Consider the following 19,491-nt stretch of genomic DNA (forward strand, 5'->3'; position numbering starts at 1 on the left):
TAATACACGACCGTGTCGGCCCGCAGCAGCTCGCTGAGCCCGCTGTACGGCGAGGGCGCGGCGGGCGCGTGGGCCGAGCAGCCCGCGCCGCCGCCCTCCTACAACCAGCGCAGCGCCGACAAGATGCGCGCCGACGAGAGTGAGTCTCCATCACCGCGTCCCACATTCTTTCGACGTCATTCGTTGATTTCTTGACTCGGAACTCTGTCCCTCCTCGCATCGCCTTAAAAATATGCTATGTCAGGTCTCGGCTCCGCGGCGACGATTTCTGCCGTTCTCTATGCCAACACTAACCATCCCGAGTGGAAGACCGAGTTCCCGAACTGGGTGGATCGCTGCAAGCAGATTCTCAAGAAATGGCGCGCCCTGCCCTCCGAGCAGAAGGCGCCGTACTTGCAGCGCGCCAGAGACAACCGCAGCGCCATTCGCATGAAGAAGGCGCAGCAGGTACGTGCCGCTCCGCCCGCGTGTGTGCTAACCACTACTCACTGTGTTGTACTCACCGCCGTGTGCCGTGTGCTGCTCCGGCTCGGACCTCCCACCCCGCTCCCCGCTCCCCGCTCCCCGCCCCCAACTGCCACCGAGCTTATAAATACTTGTCTGTTCTATTACTAATTTTAATATTTGATACATTTTGAGAAGTCAAATGAACTAATTTTACTTTTTATCTAAACAGTCATTGGTCGACGACAGCCGATGACGATGATAGGCGTCCTATAATCGTAGATAGGTAAATCTACCTAATCTGTCTTTTAGAAAATGGCGCATATTTTCTTCTAGTTTAATAATTTACATTTCGCTGGCAAATATTTATTGGTTGGACTCACTGTTATCGTAACTTAATGGGGATTTTATATGACATATAATTAATTGAATAGTATCTCTTGTTTAAAAATCTTAGTAATAGAAAAGATTATAATTGTTGACAATGTTCCCATGACTAAATAAATTTGAAATATATTACTTGACTTACTACTATATATAATGTATGTTATAGAAGTCTGTGCTATGTAATATTAATAGTATTATGAGCACAAAATGCTTTATATGCATCACGAACTTATGATTGTATAGTGGGCTGTAGACTCTGTCGCTTGCGAAACTAGACAAGCTGTAAATATAAAGCTCTTGATATTTAAAATTACTATTTACCGGTAAACATTGTATCGAATAACAATAATTTAAATAGTCAATAATTAAAATATTAATTAGAATACAAACATTTTCTTTGAACCGACTTAATACTGGTCATATGGGGTTAAAAATAAGTTTTTAGAACAACATAGATCTTCAAAATTTTTCTACTAATTCCTAACAACTTCTTAATATGTAATTGGTAATATTTCCTAACAAAAAATTAGATCAAATGAGATCTACAGCACACTAATTGTAATTAGTATATGATAATCATTATATTGTAATCATATATATTTTATTATAAGTGCCAGTATTGCACTTGCATTTTGTTATTTCTCTGTAAAAATAATCATAATAAGCAAAAAATTTTCTAAATCTGCAGTAACTGAATTGTTTATTGTTAAATTAATGAGAATACAGTTCGACTATGTAATCTCTGGAGATTCAACTTTTGATGTTAACCCTGTTGTAAAATATTGTCGATTTTATTTTCAACATATAAAATTTCAATCTCATCATCGAAGTCGACAATATCTCATACGTTTCTCGCTTAGCATTCTATGATGACCGTCTCCGTACACGAAAGGCACAAAATTCAGAGCGCTCGTTGCACAAGCGTAAAAATTTTCGAAGTCGTCATGGTAGGAGTCTAAGACGGGACGTACTAAGCGTTGGTTGGGGCGGCAGAGCTCGAGCGGCGCTGCGGACACGGAGGGCGGGCGCTCCCCCGCGGGGGCGCCGCCGCCGGCCGCGCCAAGCACCCCCAGCGCCTCGCCCGTCGCGGTCGCCGCGCCCGCCACCAGCGCCCCGCCGGCCGCCAGCGCGCCCGCGGCCGTCGGCGCGGCGAGCGGCGCGCCGAGCGGCACGGTTCGCGCGCCCAACGTGACGGTGACGGCGGGCGGGCTCCTGGAGGCGGACGCGCACATCCGCGTGCTCACCCCCTCCGAGATCATGCGCACGCTGCCGCGCCTCGCGCCCCCACCCGCGCACCTCGCGCACCTCGCGCACCTCCCGCACCTCGCCCACCTCGCGCCATACACGGTACTCACTACGAGCGCTCGCATATGCACGCACCCGTACACCGTTCCGCTCTTTCTATGCCTGGATGATGATCTGTCGAATCCTACTTAACGCGACACTATAATTTGTTTTCAATTTAAAGATTATTAAGTACATTTTTATTTCTTTTGCTTCTGTTTTCATTGTTAAGGAAGTGAGCCTAGTGAACGACACCTTTAATAAGCAATTTTATAACCCTTATATAACATGAAGGTTATCTTTTAATTATATAAACAGACTCCACATTATTTACTAAAACTACAAACATTAAAATATTTATTTATGTGTAAAGAAATATCACTTATGGTTGTTATTTCTTAACCTCACTAGTCTCCTAGAACACTACACTACCACATGTACTGTCACACACAATACCATTTAAGTGTGTATGCGAGTTGCTTTCCGGACATTGTTGGGTGATCCTTCGCGCTATCTTCGTTATTCGTTATAATATTAGTTAATTCATTTCTAAATTTTGATTTCACCCAACAAACTTTGGCTGTTTAATGGCGTTGTAAGCTGTGTGATTATTTTTTTAAATTTTCTTTTAGCTTATTTTTTTTTAATTCGAGGACAAAACTCTCAAAACGCCTCCCGGACTCGCGTCCTCTGTATCCGTAACGTTGTTTATTTTAATTTACGCTTTGTCTTGGTAGTGTTGGCTTTAACATTGGATTTTGGTGGCTGGTACTGGTGTGCTAACAATTCTAACCTATTTTTATATGTAGACCAACATTTTGTTGCAATTTTTATGCTCATGAAATTTTGTAAATTAGACCTAAGTTTACAGGTAATAGCGTAACGTAAATGATAAGACTAATGAAGATTTCTTTTTCGTAGTTTATAAGTTGTATATTTTTTTTTTATAAAAAAAAAAACAATATTTCATATTTAGTTTAATAATTCATTAACTGCGTAACCTTAATTTGAATAATATATTAATTATTTATATTACTAATTCACAGATAATGTAACTTAAAATGAAGAATTAACTAGCATGTTAATACAGTTCTAAATATAAAAAATAATTTGTTCATATTAACCGTCATGATATATTATTTAAAGAGATTCATAAATATGTAAATCTAGAACTTTATCGCACTACAAAGATGTACAGTTTTGTAATTATTTTGCATGTAATTGTTGGTAGCAAATTTATTTTAAATAAGTTTTAAGATTTGGCACGGCAATTCTTTAGCATTGAGTTTCGATTTAAAAATGTATTTTATTATTTGAATGTCCTTTAGATGTATTTTTGTTATGATTGGAAATAAATTATTTTGCATATCATGTTAAACTAACATTAATGCTTTAGATATGTAATATACAAACTACTAGTTAAATTGAAATTAGCCTTTCCGCAGACTCAGTTCAGTGGAGGTTCTAAATAAACTTTACTAAAATTTAAGCAGTACCTCATCTTCGAGGTGGCGGTTGCCTCGTTTTCCGAGAGCTCGCACGGGACTAACGCTTCGGTGTCGGCTGCAGGAGCAGGAGCGCGCGTGCAGCCAGCAGCGCAGCGCGCGCGAGGCCGAGCAGGAGCGCCAGTGGAAGCAGCTGCAGCAGATGCGCCAGCAGCAGACGCAGCAGCAGCAGCAGATCATACACGACCAGAGGATACAAGGTATCTCTACATTACGAGCCGTCTCGACGATTAAATAATATCATATGACGAGTAACGTTAACGATTCAAGTTCGAATAAAATATAAAAAGTAAAAAAGTGTGAAAGTCGAGTAGAGCGAGTGTCGAGTCCACAAGTTGTAATATAATCAGCATGTAGCGTGTACCGTTGAAGCAGCGATGCAGCGCATGCGCGGCGCGGAGGGCTCCCCGCCGCCCGCGCCCGCGCCCGCCGCCGCGCCCGACGCGCCGCGCGCCGCCTTCCCCGCGCAGCGCTTCCCGCTCTACGCCACCAGCGACGACATCAACCGCCAGCTGCGCGACCTGCTGCAGAGGCACCCCGACAAGATGTGGCCGCCGCGTGAGTCCCCCGTCTCGTGCTTCGACTCGTGTGCCGTGCCGACCGCTGACGGCGTCTCTCGTCCCGCAGAGTCGTCGGGCGAGGAGGGCGCGGAGGGCGGCGCGTTCCGGTCGCCGCTGCCGGTGTCGGTGCGCGCGCGCGTGCCGGCCGGCGCGCCCGTTCCGCCGCAGCATCGCACGGATCACGGTCAGTACTCATCGATTTTGTGTATTCTCTTCAGTCGCTCGTTGTTTGTTACGTAGTTTTTCGTCACCGGTTGCATTGATACGTGTTACGCACCATTAATAAATTTTGTGAAACTTTTCATTATAGTGATAATTCAAAATCGCCTCGTGACCGCCGATAACGCTCAGATGCAACAGATCATTGGAACTCCCAACGCCACACAAATGATGGAGCAAAAACAAATGACTGCGTCACATGGAAACGGTTCGAATAAAAACTATTATATTGGTTAAATTTTTGTTTGGCTTATATTCTTTAATTTAATTATAATTGACTGACTAATTTATTCTACCTCCTCATTCGTTCTTCAAGTTGACTCGAGACATAATCGACTTGATTTTATTGTGGAGAATAGTAATAGGTATCCAATTTTATGAATCATTTGGCTCGCTTAACAAAGTAAATTCTTTGTTTATTTTAAAGGCTAAATGTATTAAATAATTTACCAACAAATGCATTCACTAAGAATTTTTTTTTTAAACGGGATCGATGTTATGTGTATCTAATAATGCGTAATATATTTGTAGTATCGAATATGGATAAGCAAGAGACTGGAGCCGATCAAGGAACCGATGAAATGGATATCGGTGATATGGATAAACTCGAACAAGACACGGGAAACATAGGGGAGGTAGAGTATTACTTAATACTATTCAAATAAATTATTCTCTTGTACTCGATGATACGTAGGCTAGAAAAATATTTGAATGGATATGGCATAAAGTGGGATACGTCCGCAGGTGGACATCCTGACGGGGCTGGGCGGCGAGGACGACGAGGAGCTGCTGGAGTCGCTGACGGCGGAGATCGGCGAGCAGTTCAACATCCTGGAGTACGCCGACCCCGAGCTGGCGGCGCTGGGCGACGAGCACCTGCTGGACGGGCTCGACCTGCCCGACGACGTGCCCGAGCGCCTCGAGCGACACGCCAAGCGCACGCCCGAGTACGTGCTCATCCGCTATCTCGCCCCTACTCCGAGACATTCATTTTCTTACACTCAGTATTTATTGTCACACTAACGTTAAACCTACAGGGATGAATCCGATCACAAGACGGATAATAAGATGGACAGCGAGTTGCAGAAGGCGGTGAAAAATATAGAATCCACGAATTCGGAGGTTAAACCGGAATTGACTAAAGTGAAATCCGAATTTCAAGATACCAAACCCGAAGCGCCGGTGACGAGCGTTGGGCAGATGTTCCAGGACGGTATTCAGAGAGTTATCTCGCAGAATCATCAGATGTCTTTACAGGTTAGATGCGAATGAAAGGTGAAATTATATTTACTTTCGAAATTATTTATATGATTAATAGTTACTTTTTATATCTGATCATTACTTTATCGAAATATACACATTGTATACAGTATACATAGTTTATTTGTAATTGAATCAATACAATCCGTTTGGTTGTCTATAGTCGGCGATGCAGGCCGTGAAAGCAGAGGTGAAAGCGGAAGGCGATGAAGTCAAGACGGAAAATGATTGGCCGCGTCCCGTTTTCTCCAATATGTTCGGCTTGCAACTTCAACAACAGGTAGTGATTTTATATTAATTCATATAGCCTATATTTTCCAAAACTAAAGGGTAAAGATAAATAAACTTCAATTCTATTTTATTTATAGTGTAACATAATTCCACTTAACTACCTACATCCACATTTATCGCTATATCAAAACGCGATTTTTTAGTGTCTCCATTTTGTTTTTGATAATATATATTTTTTGTTATTATCATGATAATTATTTTTTTGCAATTTTCTAGCAACAAGCCCAAGCGGTTCGCCCGAGCCCGCAGAACGCACCGGTCGTGCAGCGGCCGCAGTTCCTCGGACAACACGTGCAGTTCGCGCAGGTAGGCGCCGCTCCCGGCGAGGCGAGGCGAGGCGGTACGTTTGCGAGTGGTTACGAGCGCGGCTGTGTGCAGGGCGGCGCACAGAGCATCGTGAGCGCCATGACGGCGCAGGTGGCGGCGGCGCTGGCGGCGGGCCGCGCCATCGCGCCCGGCACGCGCCTGCTGGGGGCCGACGGCGCCGTGGGCGTCGTGCGCCACGACCGCTCCGTGGCGCTCACCGCGCTGCCGCACTCGGGTGCGCTACTTTAAATATTTATTCATCAGTACTGCTCCAAATGGTCTAAATAAAAATATTTATCGATTTCAAATATTAAAAATCACCGCGTTTTGTGGTACTTAATTTATATTTAAATAAATTCATTCTTGGCGGTGATGGAGAACCCCTATGCATGTATCAGATGAAATTCTGCCATGTGTCGAATAATCTCCAAATTGTGAGAGGTGTAAAATCTGTTGTTTTATTTTTTTTAATTGCATTCTGCAATGTTTCGAGCACGAAAATACAAACAAACAATACCACTCAACATAACATTAACAATATGTAAACGTGTATGTCGGCATAGCTCGCAACATGGTATCGGGTGCGGCGGGCGCTCGGCAACTCGCGCCGCCCACGATGCGCCCCGACACGCCCCTCGCGGTCTCCTCTCTCGCCGGTAACGACATTAACCCTATTATGCACGGCGCCGTCCGATATCCTACCCGAATGCGAAGTAACGTGCTGGCATTGCGTTGCAGCGGGCCCGGCGGGCGCGGCGGGCGCGGCGGGCGCGGTGCGCAGCGCGCCGCCGCCGTACCCCGGCCTGCGCGCGCCGCCGCCGCCGCCCTACCCGCAGCTGCAGGTGCGTACCCTCCCGCCCTCGGTCGATACGAGATCAATATTTGAATCGAAAACTTAACCGATATCTTATTCGATTCGGATTCGACCGAAAGCTATCTTTTAACATTTTCCTAGAAGTTAATCGATTTAATTTCTTTTAGTTTATATTGAACTAATAATGCATTATTATAAAGTACTAAATTAATCTGCATTGGAGGATTTTGGATATTTTTTTTGCATGTTGTAATATTTCTCCTCTAAATGTTTTCGATATGAATTCGTTTCGACTTGAAGTATTTTAGATTGATCGTGGAACGAAACGAATTCGCGGCTTTAAATGTATGCTATTGAAGCTGTGGGTCATATTTATTTATTTTTATATAAAAATATTTAAATATGAACGAGTAACCGATCGTATTATCGCTTCGATTATGACCGCATTGCAACATAATGTTATTTGTATCTAAAGTTAATCGGACGTATCTGAGCAATATTAATTCATCCATTCATGCGTCCACAAGGTGATGGTTCAGTAAAAATTGTACGAATAAAAAGTAGCTTGTTAATTCATAACAAGCTTCAGAAACTAATATTGCATGGGTACATACCACGAGCCTCGTTCTCATACAAGGTAACCGTTTCGATTCGCTCGCATCGCGTAATCGAGACGTAGTTATATCGAGATCACCGTGCCAGCACTGAATGTGCCAAGTACCGTAATTAGTACGAGGGTAGTACGAAAGCGAGGTGACGCGTAGAGCGGAGGATGTGCGGCGATGTCGATACGGCGTGTTGTTGCATGTGGGTGATTGGTTGTCCGGCAGGCGCCCTTTGACGCGGACGCGTGGGGCGACTGGCTGCACCGCCGCCCGCTGCTACTGCAGGTACCGGCGCTCCCACTGCCCCTCTATCTGCACTTTGCACTCTTCCAGAACACCTAGCCTACTAATTGAAGTATCACTTGTGATACGACTTTAGATTACTTTCATGTAACACGCATGATCGAATTCCCATTATTATACCTTTCTTCGTAAAGCAAGTATTATCTCACGAAACGAGACTTTATTTGTGACTCGATTCTATAGCGTCTGAGTTTGTAGGATTCCTCTTACCACAGCAAAGTTATTCTAGAAAGTTCCTGCAACCTATGGTTCAATGTTCCGGAAAAAAGCCTATGTCTAAGTATGATAAAATAATTCCACTTAGAGGGCCTTGTCACCACTAATCACCTCGTAGTTAGTGCTTTTTCTTTGCTTGCTCGCTACACGCATGCGTACTGACTAACCTTTGTTCCTTTTCAGCATCCTAACATATCACTAATATAAGAAAAAAATGTATTACTAAAATAAAAACTAAAATGTTACACAGATTTATACAATATTATTTTTTACTACTTTGCTTAAGTCAAAGGAGGTGGAGGACATTTTTGTACGGTTTGGGTCATAGTGAATGTCCATATATCGAATCATGTAATAAGAAAAAGCATTAACAGAATACATTTTAATGTGAATTTTAAATTCATTTATTGAAATTGTATATAAAAATTTGTCACGCGTTTACTAGGAAAACTTGTCATTTCAATTGTAATGTAACACGTAACTGTATTTTGGATACGTAATTAATATCTGCCTATTTACCGAAGCTAGTAAGTTTGTTGTACACGAATACGATATTTTATCAAAGTGATTTTATACTTAGAAGGAAAATATTTTATACTTCACTATTTATATTCTATGTAACATTGTAAAATGAATAATTTTAGTTTTATATAACACGAACATTCACACAGCCTTAATTTACTTTTTATTATTTTGCCATAGATAAATTTATTACGTAAACTTGGCACCGTGTGTAGTATTAGACCTTGTCAGCCTTTATCTATTAAATTGCACTTACCCCTTAGTTTTGATTACATTTTATGTGATTTACGTGGCGTCCAATTATTTATCGTATTAAATTATTTTTTAAATATATATTTCGAATGGGATAAAATTAAAATTTATACATTTGCTTTTGTAACCGTCATTGAAACGTTATACAATTAATGCATCGCTCACTCAACGAGTTACCTTCCATTAAACGGATGAGATAAAAGAGACGCGCATAAGATCGCGACCGACGATAGTAAAATCGATGGTCGGCGTGCGTCGAGGAGCGATGTGAAAACAGACATTTAACCGTCAGAACGTAAACCAGGAGCAACCGTTGCTTCTGGAGGAGCTGTTGGAGCAAGAAAAGCGCGAGCAGGAGCGCGAAGGTGGAGAATGGGGCAGCTCGGCGGGCGTGGGGGGCATGGCGGTGGGCGGGGCCGGGCCGCCCGCGCCGCCCCCCGCGCCGCCGCCGTCGGTGCCGCTGTTCTCGGCCGCGCCGCCGCCTGCGCCGCCGCTGCCGCCCGAGCGCGCCGCCTCTGAGGCCGACCACCATGCGCGCCTGCTGTACGAACAGTGGCTCAAGCAGTACAACACGTTCGCGGCCGACCAACTGCGGTACTACGAGCAGGAGGTGCAGAAACTTCGCAAGATCCGCAAGGTGAGTGCCCGTAGTGAGCTTCTGTGTTCGTGCGCTTCGTAGTCGCGTGTTTGCGTCCTCCAGTCCGCGGTTAATCTTTTTATTTCAGGTATCTCTTCGGGAGCGGGCACCTGTGCTAACCGAATGTCTATGTGTACTAACGGGGTGCTAGAGTAGAGAGTTTTGGTTTTCTTCCGTTACACTTCATATGTTCTGATTTCAGTCGCTGAATAGTAAGCAGCGTCAATTGAGAAAATCCGGAAATGAATTAATGCCGAATGATGCCGCCGAATTACAAAGAGTTTCGACCGAGCAACAGGCGCTTCAAAAACACTTAGAAGCTGCTAGAAAACAGGCTAGACAGCATAGCATGCTTATTCAGGTAAGTTCTTAAAAAAAGTTGTTTACTCATTTTATGAATTAAGTGTTGGTACATAAATTCAAATCTGTTCTTAGGAATATGAAACAAAGCAACGTCAACAAAACCCTCAACTAGCCCAGCAGACGGTGATAAACCAACAACAGTTGAATAATCAGACTGTATTTGCACAGAATCAGAATATTAACCAAACGCAACAACTGCAACAACAGACAATTAATCGGCCTATGCAAATAGGCCTTCAGGGATCTACAATTCAACAACAAACATTAATTCGAACCCAGCAAACGATTCTGGGTTCCGATGGTCAACCATTGTCTCAACAAAGAATAGGCTTGGTGACCTCTCCGCTCAACGCTCAAAGCAGGATCCTGCAAGGCGGACGTACGTTGGTCATAGAGCAGGCCGGAGCGCCGCAACAACAATTAGTTCGTCAGTTGTCAGGTGTACAGGATAGGCCGCAGTCTGTCGGCGGGATAGTACAGTTTGGGCAGCAACAGCTATCTGGCGTGAGAAACTCAATGCCGGCGGGAGGTCAGACGCCTCGCCCAGGAGGAACGCGACCAGCTATGTCTCCGCTACATGTACAATCTCCTCATTCTCAATCTCCCCATCATTCGATTGCTCCTCAATCACCCTTACACCCTATGCAAAGTCCAATGCAATCACCTTTGCATTCCCAACAGTCTCCGTTACATCACACTTCGCAATCTCCTTTACATCCATCTACTCAATCTCCACTTCATACTCAACAATCGCCGATGCATTCCCAGCAGTCACCGATGCACGTTCAACAAACATCTAGTATGACCCAACAGAGTCCGATGCATCCACAACAAAGTCCAATGCATCCGCAACAGTCGCCAATACATCAACAGTCGCCTATGCACCCACAGAATCAAATGTCAACGCAACATTCTCCAATGCATCCACAGCAGAGTCCAATGCATCCTCAACAGACTTCGATGCATCCACAACAAAGTCCGATGCATCCCCAACAGAGTCCAATGCATCCACAACAGAGTCCGATGCATCCTCAACAAAGTCCGATGCACTCTCAGCAATCTCCGATGCATTTACAACAGTCTCCGATGCATACACAACAATCACCAATGCAGTCATCGATGTCGCCGCAACATTTCTTGCAGCAGTTGCAAGCTCAAAGAACGAGCCCGCAATTGCCTACACCTAGTCGAAGCCCGCAGGTATATATATAGACTTATTGTATAATATTGATAGGTAAGATTTAGAACTATTATCTTCTTTTTGATATTCTAAAATACGTTTTCTCTTTATTCCTACAGATATACCAACAGTCTCAGATACAAAGTCCGGTTGCATCTCATTCACCGCAATTGCAAAATGTAAATATATTATATTTTAATTATTATAAAGTCAGAAACCTATCGTGGAAGTACTGTCCGTAATGTAAATGTAAAATATATTTTTTTATAGCAGAACGATTATACAACGGGGAGATTCCCACGACCAGCTCCTGGATGTTCTCCTCTACCCACACGTTTTGCTCGACCACCACACCATCAACAAGGTAAAAGTACAAACAATTATTATTACTTATTGGGTTTGTGAGAAGTGTGTTGGGAAATACCTTTAGTTTATCGTAAAACTATCCGTTCGATACCCTTGTAGATGACAAGTTGTACGTTGATGGTACTATGTCAGAAACCTTCTCAAAAACAATCACTATGTTTTATTAAATAGATAGACGGTTGGGCCACCTCATAAAAACTGGTCACTAAAGCCTACAGACATTGGTGCTGTAAAAGATATTCAACACTTCTTACTTAGCTTATGCACCAACCTAACATGTTATGTCTCTTGTGCCTGGAGTTAAACTGAATCATTCAACCTTCCAACTAGAACACAACAATACTAATATTCTACCGACAATCAGCACTATGTCGGTAGAATATGTGATGACTGATGTGGATACGGATCGCCTTGTGTACTTCAGTGTACTTCAAATTTCCATAGTATAATGTCGTATGGCATCCTACTCTGGGGTAATGCAGCTGACATTAATACTATTTTTGTACTGCAGAAGAGGGCTATTCGTGCAATTTATAACCTGGGCCCAAAAGATTCGTTAAGAGGTAAATTTAAAGAAATTAAAATAATGACTGTCGCTTCTCAATTTGTTTTTGATAATGTTATGTATGTACGCAAAAACATAAATGATTTTCCCAGAAATTGTGACGTACATTCTGTTAACACTAGGAACAAGAATAAACTTGTTACTCCAAGTACCCGATTACCCAGGGTTAGTAACTCTTTTTTGGGGCAATGTATACGTTTTTACAACAGGATCCCAGAAAACGTTCAAAATTATTCAATTATAAAATTTAAAAGAATCGTTAAAGAGCGTTTGTGTGCTAAAGGATATTACAACACTAATGACTTTTTAGTTGACTGCACACCTTGGGAATGAAATGATCGCCTCCAGGCTGTTTCAAATAACTAAAATATAATTTTCATTGTACACGGAAAATGGTGAAAAAAAAATAAAAAAATATATCCCGCTGAGTTTCTTTCGCCGGTTCTTCTCAGGTCTGAGGTGCTAAATTCCGAACCGGTGGAAGATTTTTGACAATCAATAAGCAAATGTATACACTTCTATATTGAATAAAGATTTTTGACTTTGACTTTGACTTTACTATTACGGGTATGTACCCAGATGGGCTTGAATGAAGCTATACCAATTGTCATAGCGATCGACTGAACGGTATAGAACTTGAAATGCTGCAGCACCATTAAGTTTCAACAAAATAGATAATATAAAAACTTCCTTCATAAATAGATACATATATAGGCTATTCCAATCGAAGAAAGAATACAGATTAATAAACCTTAAATTTATGTATTTCATGCGATTTGTTAATAACTCAGCTATATTGTGCACTCAAGTCAAAGTCAAAAATCTTTATTCAATATAGAAGTGTCTACACTTGCTTATTGATTGTCAAAAATCTACCACCGGTTCGGAATTTAGCACCTCGGACCTGAGGAGAACCGGCGAAAAATAATAAAAAGATACATTAATCATAAGCTCTTAGCACTACTAAGAGCTTATGATTAATGTATCTTTTATTATTAATTACTTTAATTTTATTTCCAAAATTACGGTAACACTTTCGTTGACGTTCAAAACGCCATTTTTTCGCAAAACTAAAGTGAATAGCATAGATTAATTAATTAATCTAGCTCTCGCCCCAATTATATCGTGTCAATTTGGCTTTAATCCTCTTATGGTTGGAATAGACTATATGTATTCAGGATAAAACTAATATATTTTATATAAATTATTGCATATAATAATTTTATACTATCATTAAATAATTCAACAATGAAGTAAGTAAAAACTTAGCCTGTCTTAATATTGTTTTTTTTATAGGCATGAGAGTTGGTGTACCTTTTGTTAACCGCCAACAAACTTCGCCTCTCGGCAGCCCACAGCCTCTTCCTTCACCTGGAAACACAAATAATGAGATGACTGTAAGTTATAACTTATTTGAAGTGAAATATTTTTAATGAATATAAATTTCATATTGTTAAATGATCAATGTTTGGCTTGTTACAGCGCCAACAAATACTTCAACGGCAACAATACAGCCCTATGGGAGGGGCGCCATCCTCTCCTTCATTATCCAGATCCCCTCACGTAGCACGAACGCCAACTCCCTCAGCATCACCGGCAGCGTCGCCTGCTCCGCACCACGAGCACGGTGGAGGTGCACATCATCACCACATGGCACCAATACCTCCTGGATATAGATATTTTAAACCTGGTCTATTTGGAGGTGCCCCCGTGTGGCCTAACAAAGATGACGATCGTCGAAGGACAACACATATTAATAAAGTATCAATATTGAAGCGCAGGACGCCTCCTCGTCCGAGGTTTACAGGAAAAACTGCGGCACCATGTTCAGATAATCGATCTGATAGCATAAGCGAGTCGAGTGAACCCAGAAAATATGTTTTATACTCTTCTGATAGTGTTGAATATGCAAGCACATCTGATGATTCTGCTAGAATGAGTTTCGCTAAAGATGATGACGATGAAGATATACAACAGTTTGTAGATCATTTAGATGATGACGATATTGTCGTTGTTGAACCTGGAGCTATATCTCCAGAAGAACGCATTGCAACTGAAGAGGATTTTGAAGAGTTAATTGATAGTGGTAAACCAGAAGATGAGGTTGAAGATGAATTGCCTCAAGATAAACTCACAAGGACAGAAACTACAACAAAAACAGTTGCGGTTATAAGTTTAGCTCCTGCGAAACAACCTTCTAGTAATGTGCAGCAATATAAAATAGTAAACCCATCACAAAATGCGACACTTTCCCGATTGCCAGTCTTGAGCGCTGCAGTGCTTTCCCCACATACTAACACAAAGATTCTTAATGAAGTTTCCCAGGCAACAGTTGCTTCTGTTTCTATTGCTAATCAGACTATTTCAGTACCAGTATTAAAAAGTCTATCGGTCCCTATTGCAAATGTCACTGGACATGCTGGTGGTATGTCAAAGCCACAAATTAAAAAAGTTCCTCTTAATTTAACTAACTCACCATTGACAGTGAATATGTCATCTCAATCTTTATCAAAACCGATAAGTTCTGTAATAAGTGTAATATCTTCGAATGTTGCAAAAAGTGCGAGTATGAATCCAGTTATAACACTCGCAACTTCTAATACCGGCTCTGGACCATCGAGAGTTCCTGTTTCAATTTTAACACAGCACCAAGTGAAGCAAAAAATTGTTAAAACTATCGAAAAACCCATGGCACTTTCTTTGTCAAACACTAAGTTGTCGAGTTTATCAGTAACTCACGATGCTACACTACCTGCTAAAATATTTCAAGACGAAGCAGCATCTCCGGACAGCACTGTAACTTCTGAAAGTAACTCGGATATGCATAATCCTTCTGGATCTCAACATTTACTTTCAATTTCATCACAAGAGCAAAAAGATCAAAAGCCTTCTATTCTTAAAGACAGTAGAGATATTGATATTGAAAACGAGATCAGTCAACAAACAGAATTGCCTCATACATTATGTTTGTCTGATAGAACGCCACTTTTATTAGGTAAGGCTGATATAAAAAGTCCTGACCCCATACCTGAAAAAATCCCCGATAATATCATGGAAGGTGACGACGAAGACAAGCCGGAAGATAACTTACAGAGCCATTTATTACTGTCATATAATAAAACATTACAAGAACAACCTATGTCAAATCCTGCTACATCTGAAAGTAACTCTGATGAAAACGTAGTAAAAACAATAAAGGCTATTGCAAATCAAACTAAAGAAATGGTAATAGACTCAAATATGCAAATAACATCAGATTTGACACAAGACTCAGTACAAATTTCTATACCGTCACCTACGCCATCTCAAGAGAGATACCTTAATGACATAACTATGCGTGAACATTCTGAAACAGTTGAAGGTAATCCTAAACATGTGGAATCTTTCGAAGATATGTTATGTATGCTTGAGAACATCACTGACGACACTAAAACTTATGGTATGAAACAAAACACCAAAAATAATCCTCCAACTTCACAAAACTCTAGTGTAAGTGCAAGTAATGTTTCGAAATCAGAAAATAAGGATACACAAGAACAGCCAATATTTCCGACTAGGGAAGCTGAGAGGCTTGCTTTGCAGTCAGCAACAGTACCACAGTTGTCGCCACTGTCTCAACCAGCAGAATTAACGTCCAATATGGCGAACGTTTCACAACAACTACGAACTATAATGTCTTCCTTGAATAGCAACTCATCCAAGGTAGAATCTCAAACAATAATTAGAAGAAACAGCGATTCAACAACCCCAACCCAAGTTAACTTCGAAAACTTGCTTCCCTCTTCAAAGGTAGAAATAGCAACATCGCGACCATCTCCTGTTCAAAGAATCGAAAAGCCTCAAGTTTCTAGTGCGTGCTCAGAATCTGTTGCAATGAGTGCCGCACAAGTTATCGGTTCACGAGTTAATACACTATCTACAATGGGTCAGATAAGAAAATCACCTACAGTATCACCAATTAACTCCCCTGTTGGTATACAAAATCCTCTCATGAAATCACCAGCACAGTCGCCTTTAATTAGTCATCAAACTTTCAATTTAAGTGAAGAACCACAATGCTCAACTTCCATGTCGTCACAAATATTGCAAATGCCAGCTTTGTCTAAGATACATAGTAATTCTTCAACACCAACCTCGATGATACATCCGAATAATATAACTACGACGAGTATAAGTGGTTACCAAAAGTCTCAATCTTTGCCTACTAGTATATTAGGTCATACTTTACTGCAACCTACAAGACAAATTAATACAAGTAATTTACAATTTAATCCGCAAAATATCAGTTCAAGTCAACCTCCAGCTTTGGTTATGACTTCAAGGACAATTGGTGGACATAAAGAACCAGCTCCTAATGTTACGGTGCGTACACACAGTATTGTAAGTCCTAATATTGGCCAAATGCAAACAAAGCCAACACAAGGTTCAATAAACTTTATCACGTCTTCAAAATTGCTACACACTCAATTAACTTCTCCTTTAAAACGATCAAAGTCAACTGACGAACCAAAAAGTGAAATTATAGTTGGTCATATCCAGCCAACAAAAAGGCATAGTGTAGAATCGGTAATAGTAAAATCTGAACCCATGGAAACTGACGAAACAAATAATTCAATGCCAACTGTAACTGACAATTCAGGGACAAAAAATATTCATCAAAATACACAAAACCAGAGAATTCACGATGAGTCGCAAAATGTGTTATTAAAACAACTTTTACAAACAACAACAACCTCATCAAATGTAGTTCCTCAAAGAACCATGACAATACAAAGAACTGCTCCTGCTCTAGGAACTATACCTTCATTAGAAGCGCAATTAGCACGACCATCAATACCGCCACCAACATTGGGCTTAACTCAAGAAGTAGAAATACCCAAAAACTCTCCACGACATATGACATCAGCAACTTCTCCGTTCACAAATCGTCCTATGCAAACTTCTATACCAACATCGTCAATTTCACCTTTGATACAAAATTCAACACAATCTTTAATGGACGTAAGAAAACCCCCGATGAAATTATTAAATAAAGAAGAAACGACCCCAATACCAGAATGTTCGCCTACGATGAAAACATTACCAATGTATCCTTTAACAATAGAAAACCAACAATTGCAGCAAACTATTAAGAAAGAGGTAGCACCACCTCAACAGAGTCCTGTACACCGACCTTTTACGCCATTAGATGTAAAAAAAGAACTCTTAGATGAAAGTTCTCAACAGTCTGCAACATCTGGTGTCTCAACAGCATCAGATCAAGGAAAGTTAGATCAACCAATGAAAGAGGAATTCCCTGAAAGTGTTAATATGGAAACCTCCTCTGACATAAATCCTTCGGAAACGCCATCAGAGGCTAAAAAACGAAAAAGGCGAGAATATCAACAAAAGAAACGGAAACAAATACAAATGAACATGAAAGCCGCTGCTGAAAACAGTATGAATGCAGTAAATGCTAAAAAGCGACCACGCAAGGGATCTAGATACGAGGAAGACTATGATACATTTATAGACAACTTAATGGGTCAGCTAAGACTGTTGCCACCAATGCAGATACAAGAACCTGCTTTGACTACTAATTTTGCGGTGTGTCCTCTTTTTGGTTCTGGCGATCTTACAAAACTTAAAAATAAAGATTATGACATTTTAAAAGGTGATTTATTAGGAGAGTTTGGTAACGCAAAAATACCCAGTGTTGCCGATTATTATAATACCAAACCATTCGGCGATGAAGAACCATTACCTGAAAAGCCGACGGCATCAACACAACGAGGTTTTTACGACCAAGAATTTCAACCTATTATATTCGACGAAGATCCGGAGGATAAAAAACTTGATTTCATTTGCAAAGAGCGAGATACTGATACTCCTGATACTATCGTCAGCTGTTCTAGTCCTGAGGGCTATGAAATCGATCCTGATGATAGATTCCCTTATCTTAAACCTATTGATGATGATGACGATGAAGAAGATGAAGAAATTTCTCACTCTGGTAAAGTCTCACCTGTAATAGCACTTATTGCACCGATACCAATTAGAGTTAAGCCCTTATCACTTTATCAACTTAAGGATGAAGAAGATAATCAAAAATCTTTGAAATGTTTGGATACTGAAACTCCACTCAAAACAAAACTGGAAGATTCTCCTGGTAGTACAGAAAGCAATGAAAATGTTACAGTTACCCTTACTCTCACATCTGGAGCTGCCGAGGATATACTTGGTGTATTAAAAGAACTTGCAGGGATATTGCATATACCACCACCTACTTCATATCAAATTATAGAACGCACAGCCACACCGCCATCTCATAAACTTGGATTGTATAGGTCTAAGGGTAAAGATGGTAAAGAGGGGACTCCAATTGACATTCAAAGCATTCTAAATGGTGCAGCCAAATTTTGTCGACATTGTGACGTAGTAATACTAGATTCTGTTGTTCGAGCCAAAGCCTCAGAATTTCCTCTTCTGTCTGCTAATAAAGGTAATGCTGAGGAAATTTTGTGCGACAGTGATTCTGAGCTATATTTCTGTAGCACTCAATGCTACGAGCGATTTGCTTGGCGTCCAACAAATATAATCTTAGACGGTAAATCGAAGACGACGGTTAAAGAGGACAGTAAGTCAGATATTGAAACGAACCTATCGAAAGACCGAGATGACTTTGACACTGCGTCGACGGAAAGTATGGAAACAGATGATCTCGACATAAAACCTGATATTAAGGATGAGAAAATGGACCTGTCTTTTATCGATTCGTTGGATAACGATGAGTTAATGAAAGAAGTAGGTGACGACGTCAGTGCTCTCGACGAAGACCTAAAAAGCATGGAACAGGATGACAAGAGCAATCAAAGCGTGGAAAAGGAAAAATATAGAGGTATTCGTTACAAGTCATGGTCACCTGGTTGCATCGGACCCCCAATAAAATATAAACGCCCGACGGACCGAGAGCTTACTGAACTCGTTTTTCGTACTGGCGTCGCTATAATGCCTGTCACTAATGAGGACACTCGTAAATGTGAACTATGTGGCATTCAAGGAGATGGTGTCGCAGATGGCGTGTCGAGGTTACTGAATTGTGACGTAGATAGGTGGGTACATCTCAATTGTGCTCTTTGGTCGGAAGGCGTATACGAAACAGTAAGCGGTGCTTTAATGAACGTGGATACAGCCTTGGTGGCCGGTTCGAATGCAACTTGCGCTGTTTGTCGAAGGCTAGGTGCAACAGTGAGATGTTTCAAAGTACGTTGCGGGAGTGTCTACCATCTGGGATGTGCCGTAAAGGACAACTGCGTGTTTTACAAAAATAAAACTGCCTTCTGCGCCTCACATGCACCAAAGGTAACAAAATTCGTTGATAGTAACCAAATTCAATGACTTTACTAACTTTTGAAACTGTGTTATAAAACGAT

At 41.3% G+C, this 19,491-nt stretch overlaps 1 protein-coding gene across 1 annotated transcript in view; it reads left to right on the forward strand.

The window, feature by feature from the left end:
• LOC125065219 (histone-lysine N-methyltransferase 2C-like) overlaps nt 1-19,491 on the forward strand; it is a 29,894-nt gene that overhangs the window by 6,734 nt on the left and 3,669 nt on the right. The window contains exons 24-44 of the mRNA XM_047672722.1: nt 27-139; nt 245-447; nt 3,685-3,820; nt 3,993-4,364; nt 4,491-4,607; nt 4,931-5,034; nt 5,144-5,346; nt 5,437-5,656; nt 5,823-5,939; nt 6,167-6,256; nt 6,329-6,491; nt 6,820-6,912; nt 6,995-7,098; nt 7,901-7,960; nt 9,261-9,605; nt 9,808-9,966; nt 10,041-11,168; nt 11,268-11,327; nt 11,422-11,512; nt 13,376-13,476; nt 13,562-19,420. Of these exons, the coding sequence (XP_047528678.1) occupies nt 27-139; nt 245-447; nt 3,685-3,820; nt 3,993-4,364; nt 4,491-4,607; nt 4,931-5,034; nt 5,144-5,346; nt 5,437-5,656; nt 5,823-5,939; nt 6,167-6,256; nt 6,329-6,491; nt 6,820-6,912; nt 6,995-7,098; nt 7,901-7,960; nt 9,261-9,605; nt 9,808-9,966; nt 10,041-11,168; nt 11,268-11,327; nt 11,422-11,512; nt 13,376-13,476; nt 13,562-19,420 (9,838 nt within the window). The remainder of the gene's footprint in view (nt 1-26; nt 140-244; nt 448-3,684; nt 3,821-3,992; nt 4,365-4,490; nt 4,608-4,930; nt 5,035-5,143; nt 5,347-5,436; nt 5,657-5,822; nt 5,940-6,166; nt 6,257-6,328; nt 6,492-6,819; nt 6,913-6,994; nt 7,099-7,900; nt 7,961-9,260; nt 9,606-9,807; nt 9,967-10,040; nt 11,169-11,267; nt 11,328-11,421; nt 11,513-13,375; nt 13,477-13,561; nt 19,421-19,491) is intronic.

The sequence above is a fragment of the Vanessa atalanta genome, chromosome 7 (assembly GCF_905147765.1).
Source record: "Vanessa atalanta chromosome 7, ilVanAtal1.2, whole genome shotgun sequence".
NCBI classification, from domain to species: domain Eukaryota; kingdom Metazoa; phylum Arthropoda; class Insecta; order Lepidoptera; family Nymphalidae; genus Vanessa; species Vanessa atalanta.